Genomic DNA, 6,218 nt, shown 5'->3' with positions numbered 1-6,218 from the left:
AAAATTATTAATTAATTTAAAATTTAAATAATTCTCGTAGCATTTAAATAGATTGTTGAACTTAAAATTGAATTTTACATTTTGTAATATAATATATAAATAATAAGATACGATAAATTTTATAATAAAAAAATTAAATGATAAATTCGGTAACCACAAAAGTTATATTAGAAAAAGAAAAAAAGAGCAGCCAGAATATCTTTAATCTTTTTCCTTTAATTGTATATAAATAAATAAATAAATATGGTAGGAAAATTATAAAATTACAATTCTACCAGTACAAGGTTCTAGGGCCGCTGCCTCGTGTCTATATAAAGGAACTTGCGTAGCCGTGCCGATTAGAATATTATTATCGGCTGCGTTTGGCTCTCAACCAAGCTTGCAATTTTGCAGCCTCTTCTTCAACCCGTTCAAGCCGATTAACCCTCAGGTTCATGTTTTTCTTTTTGATTTATTTATTTGTTTTTTTTTTAATTTTGTATATTGGATCTCCATCTGATTTCTAATTTGATCGGCGGAGAAATTTCAGATATCGCTTTGGTTTTAATTTCACTTGTTTTTGTTTATTTTTGTTATGAATTTTGGCGCTCAACTTTTTCTATTGTTTTCGATTATCTTTTTTTAATATTAGGAATTTATTATTGCTTTATTGGAAATTTGATTAGTTGCAATCAGAATTTGTTAAAATGATTACGTTGGTAGGGAGGTCTAATTTTGAAAAAAAAAATTGGGAATATATATTTTTTACTCAAGTATTTCTTTCTGTTTTATGTAGTATTTAACATCTTTGTTATTATTTTTTGTTTGTTTGGATTAAGTATATGCTTTGATGTCTATTTGTTCATTTAAAGTTTGTGAATTTTGATGGCTCTTTGAAGAATTACAGCGTTAGACGATAATAATTTGTTGCAACTGTTTTTAGGTCATTCGAATATGCTTTTGTGTGTATAAATAAATTTGATGTGTCGTAAGTGAAGGTTATGTATGCAGTTTCTTTTCCCAATGTTTGATTTTACCTGATACAATATCGTGATTATGATTTGTTTTTTCTTCGTCTGTTTATTTGATCTAGATCTTTTATTTGTTGATTTGACATTTGAAGATTCTTTTTTGTTTATCTATTTATCTTTTTAGATTTGAATAATTTTGATTTGAGTTATAGCTTTTTAAAACAATTTGTTGGGCTTCTGGGTAATTTTTGCAGCTTTCTGTTTTCGGAAGTTACTACTTTACCTAGTGATGGCAGACGGTCACGAGAGTGACAAGAATATTGAGATATGGAAGATCAAGAAGCTTATTAAAGCACTTGAAGCCGCTAGAGGCAACGGCACCAGCATGATATCTCTCATAATGCCTCCACGTGATCAGATTTCAAGGGTTACCAAGATGCTTGGAGATGAATTTGGAACAGCTTCAAACATCAAAAGCAGAGTCAACCGTCAATCCGTGTTAGGTGCTATCACATCTGCTCAGCAGAGGCTCAAACTTTATAGTAAGGTTCCTCCCAACGGACTTGTGCTCTACACTGGAACAATTGTGACTGATGATGGGAAAGAAAAGAAAGTCACAATTGATTTTGAGCCTTTCAGGCCTATAAATGCTTCTCTTTATCTCTGTGACAACAAGTTTCACACGGAGGCACTGAATGAACTTTTGGAGTCGGATGATAAGTTTGGCTTTATTGTGATGGATGGCAATGGAACTCTTTTTGGGACATTAAGTGGTAACACCAGGGAGGTACTTCATAAGTTCAGTGTTGATCTTCCAAAGAAGCATGGGAGAGGTGGACAATCAGCCCTTCGTTTTGCTCGACTTCGAATGGAAAAGCGCCACAACTATGTGAGGAAGACAGCTGAACTTGCTACTCAATTTTTTATCAACCCTTCCACCAGCCAGCCTAATGTATCTGGATTAATATTGGCTGGATCAGCTGATTTCAAAACTGAGCTGAGTCAATCTGATATGTTTGATCAGCGGCTTCAGGCTAAGATTCTGAATGTGGTTGATGTCTCTTATGGAGGAGAGAATGGTTTCAACCAGGCAATTGAGCTTTCCTCTGAAATACTGGCGAATGTGAAATTCATACAGGAGAAGCGCTTAATAGGGAAATACTTTGAGGAGATCAGTCAAGATACTGGGAAGTATGTTTTCGGAGTGGATGACACACTGAAGGCCTTGGAGATGGGAGCCGTTGAGACACTTATAGTGTGGGAAAATCTGGACATAAATCGGTATCAGCTGAAGAATAGCACTACTGGTGAAATTACCATAAAACATTTAAACAAGGAGCAGGAAGCCAATGAGAGCAACTTCCGCGATCCAGTCAGCTCTGCAGATCTGGAGGTTGTTGAGAAGATGCCACTGTTAGAGTGGTTTGCTAATGAATACAGGCAGTTTGGCTGTAGCCTTGAGTTCGTTACCAACAAATCCCAGGAGGGTTCTCAGTTCTGCCGTGGGTTTGGCGGTATTGGAGGCATCCTTCGATACCAACTAGACATGCGATCATTTGATGAATTTTCTGATGAAGAAGTATATGATGATTCTGAATAGCAATCAATCAACTCAACCCCATTAACGGTGCAGGATGATGGGGTCAAAAGCAAGCCTGCACCGGCGCTCGGGCTGTCGCGGATACTGCTGCTCACAATGCCCTCAAAGTTTCCCTCGCATCTAATTAAGGTTTGGGTTTTACACTGTTTTGGTTTTACTCTACCCTCTACTCTTTATAGTTCCATAGCTGATGTCCAGCAGGTTTTACTCGGTGATGTTGCAGGACCGAATAATGAGCAGCAGCTAAAATGTGTAAAGGCTTAGCTGGGAAGATTTACATCAAACTTGCTGGAGATTCCATGAGAGCTTCCTTTCTACTTTCTTCGACCAGGGCCTTGCATATATTAAAAACTGGCACTTCACTCATATGTGGTTGAATATTGCCTTGGGCACAAGGCAGTGGTTGTATGGAGCTATTATTATGTTTGTTTCTACTTTCTAGAAATTAGGTAGTGTTACTGCCCCCGCGTTGGCATTTGGTAGAATAAGTTTGGTTTGGTTTGGTTTGGTTTGGTTTATGTGCTTAATTCTATCTCGCAGACGATGTAAACTGTGTGCTTAATTTCTAAACTTGTTCACATGCTTTTATAATATCTGAATGCAGAGCTAGTAATGATGTCTAACTTCTCACTGGTGTTTGATATTTTGGGGGAAAAATTAGTGGTACATACCACTTAAAAGAAAAGGTTTAGTTCCCTTTCAAGATTATTCGGGACAAAACACTACCCAAACCCAAATCTGGTAACTTTTTATTTGGCTGGATGGTAAAAGGTTTGGTTTTCGTTTACGTGCCCCAAATTCAAATCCTCTAGCTTTTTTGCTTTTCTTTTTTGTTCTTTTTCTGTTTAATTCAGCTAGCTTTAAAGCTTTTGTTTTTGTGTTTTTAATTACTGAACATGTTTTCAAGTTTTATTTTATTTTATTTCTAACTCATGTTTTTTAATTGATAATTAGACAAAACAATAAATATATATTATATACCATTATGTTTAATATATTTTATTTTTTAAAAGCATCAATTAGTATTTGCATTATAATATTTAGATATCACATATTTACTTTTTCTACCAACATTAGGGTATGGTAAATCTTAATATGATAAATCAAATACTTATTTGAATTATTTTATATATAAAAATAATGATATTTGAATTTTAAATTCTATTATTGAAAAATCAATTAGTTATTTTAAATATTATTTTTTGTAAATATAATTTTTATATATGAAATATTTATTTTTTATCATGTCATGAGTGGGTCAGATTTTAGTATTATATATTGTTAGCTTTAATTTCCAAGCTTTTGATATAATAATATTAAGATAAATTTTAATTTATGTTTCCTCAATCATTTGGTGAAAACCATGGAAATTTTGTTAACTATTTTCAAAGCATTCCATAGACTTGTAAAAGTATCAAAAACATGTTTTAAATGTGTTTTAATTTGTCTAAATGTTTTCGAGTCAATCCAAAATATTTATAAGAGCTTTAGACTTATTTTATACAAGCATGAGAAGTTGTATCGATATTTGGGGGAAGTTCTATTTGTAGAAGTAAGTCAAAGAGCACTTCAAGCATATCTCCAAACTTCTACTGATAATTAGGGGGATTTATAACTATATAAGTCTACTTCTATTGAAATAAGTCCACTTCTACCCATACATCTTATGAGTTGTATAATACAAGTCTGTTAGCAAAGCTTCCAATGACTATAAACGGTCACAATGTTTTCTCTTGTTATATATATATATATCAAGAACACTTCAAGATACAAGAGATGAATATTGAAGTATAGAAATCAATAGGAAAGTCTGAAATTCTTCATATTCTCATTTTCTCTTGTACATTTATTTTAGGTGCTTATTGTTAGATATTTTTATCATTCTCATTTCAATTCTTTAAGAGAAAAAGCTTAAAACTTGTAAACATACACTTTTGGAATGTCTTCATTATTGACATCTTTTATTTGTATTGCCAGAGCTACTTAAAGGTCAAAAACATTAAGTAATTTGTAAATGGTTATAGTTAAGACTTGTAAAAACTAGAGGTTCTAGTTAAGCCATAAAAAAATTAAGAAGAAGGTTTTATCTTGATGTTGTGGAAAGAATAGATATTGTAAATGTTATACCTTCTCCTTAAAAGGTATCAAATCAAGTATAATGACTTGAAAAATCCTTGGTTGAAGTTAGAGGCGAACGTTTGATCGAATCGAATGAAAAAAAAATTGAGTTGACGAATCCTATTTTATCATCCTAACTTGATTTAAAATTTTCTCGAATTGAGTCGAGATAAAATTCGAATTGAATCAAATATATTTGTTTGAGTTAAATTAAAAAAAAAAGATTTTGGATTCTTATAACCTACTGTAATCTATTGTAATCAAATTTGTTATTAACTTTCATCTCCTCATAATTTATTTATTAATATTTTATATATGGGTTTTTTTGCTTGCTTAGTTGCTTTAATTATCTTTTGATTCTTGTCACTATGTATTTTGAAATTAAAAAATATATTAAATATAAAACATGTGATTTTTTAATAAAAGCTATCTTAAAGATAAAATGTGAAATTGATATCAACATAAAATTTTAACACGAATATTTTATGACATCATCAATAATTCAATTTTAACATAAATTTATAAATATTTAGTATGATTAAACAATTCAATAATAGAAATAGTACAAAATGTGAAAATTAATTTAATAATATAAATAGTAGATATAAATAAATTTATTACCATTTAGGTTTAGAGTTTTTTTTTGATAATTTTTTATTTGGGTTAAAAGGTGAAAAGTAAAAGTTTAAGGTGAAATAAAAAGTTTTGAGGGTTGGGGGAGTAAAATTTTGGGGGTAATGTAACACCCCTAACCCATATCCATCGCCGGAATCGGGTTACGGAGCATTAACGGAGTTTACAGATCAAACAGACAAAAATTTCAAAAAATTTCATATCATATAATATTCAGCTCAGAAACTAATCAAACTCAAACATATTGTCCCTTATTTGAGCCATCGAGGCCCAAAATACGTGTTAGAAACAAGTCAGGACTAATTTGGAAACTCAGAGAATTTTTCGGAATACATTAAAAATTTTCAAAGCTGTGGGGGTCACGTGGCCGTATGGCCAGGCCGTATGGGCATTCGAAGTAGGGACACACGCCCGTGTTGGTGTCTGTGTAACTCTCTAACTTGGGTCACACGGCCAAGCCACACATCCGTGTGTCATACCGTGTACCCTTTTGAAATGACCTCACACGCCCGTGTGCTAGCCGTGTGTCTCACACGACCAAGTCACACGCTCGTGTGTCTAGCTATGTGGACCTAAAAGGTGCCTTAAATAACCAATTTACCATTTTCTACATGCTCGGGCATTAAACAACTCAAAAACCATTCATTTAACTAGTTCAAAACATGATCAAATACGTTCAAAACATATCATCAAAGCATCATTCAAATCCAAATTATAAACATACCAAATTCAATCCATTTTGCCTAGTTCATAAGCATTTCAACACTAACTTAAATTCACATGCACATATCTAAATTTGGTTTAATTTATCATGCCATAATATGGCTTCAAAAACAAACACATGTTTGTATATAAACCAAACCAACATTAAACTTATAACCTCATTTACAATCAATCCACAAAATAACTATTATTTA

The 6,218-nt window shown here is 32.3% G+C and overlaps 1 protein-coding gene across 2 annotated transcripts; it reads left to right on the top strand.

Moving 5' to 3' along the window:
• The first annotated feature begins 261 nt into the window (after positions 1 to 261).
• LOC107949823 (eukaryotic peptide chain release factor subunit 1-3) lies at positions 262 to 3,141 on the top strand. Of its 2 annotated transcripts, none has more exons than XM_016884592.2 (3): positions 262 to 430; positions 1,205 to 2,679; positions 2,774 to 3,141. In XM_016884592.2, the coding sequence occupies exon 2, from the start codon at positions 1,240 to 1,242 to the stop codon at positions 2,548 to 2,550; it is 1,311 nt and encodes a 436-aa protein (XP_016740081.1). In that variant the 5' UTR covers positions 262 to 430; positions 1,205 to 1,239; the 3' UTR covers positions 2,551 to 2,679; positions 2,774 to 3,141. The 2 variants fall into 2 exon arrangements, with proteins under 2 accessions (XP_016740081.1, XP_016740082.1); XM_016884593.2 differs by having other exon boundaries at positions 273 to 430; positions 2,752 to 3,141.
• Positions 3,142 to 6,218: the final 3,077 nt, after the last annotated feature.

The sequence above is a fragment of the Gossypium hirsutum genome, chromosome D03 (assembly GCF_007990345.1).
Source record: "Gossypium hirsutum isolate 1008001.06 chromosome D03, Gossypium_hirsutum_v2.1, whole genome shotgun sequence".
NCBI classification, from domain to species: Eukaryota; Viridiplantae; Streptophyta; class Magnoliopsida; order Malvales; family Malvaceae; genus Gossypium; species Gossypium hirsutum.
Note: the sequence above shows the minus strand (reverse complement) of the source record. Positions and strands in the feature narration are given on the sequence as shown.

Coding starts and splice junctions, on each gene's coding strand:
- LOC107949823 (XM_016884592.2), top strand. CDS start 1,240: ATGGCAGACGGTCACGAGAGTGACAAGAATATTGAGATATGGAAGATC.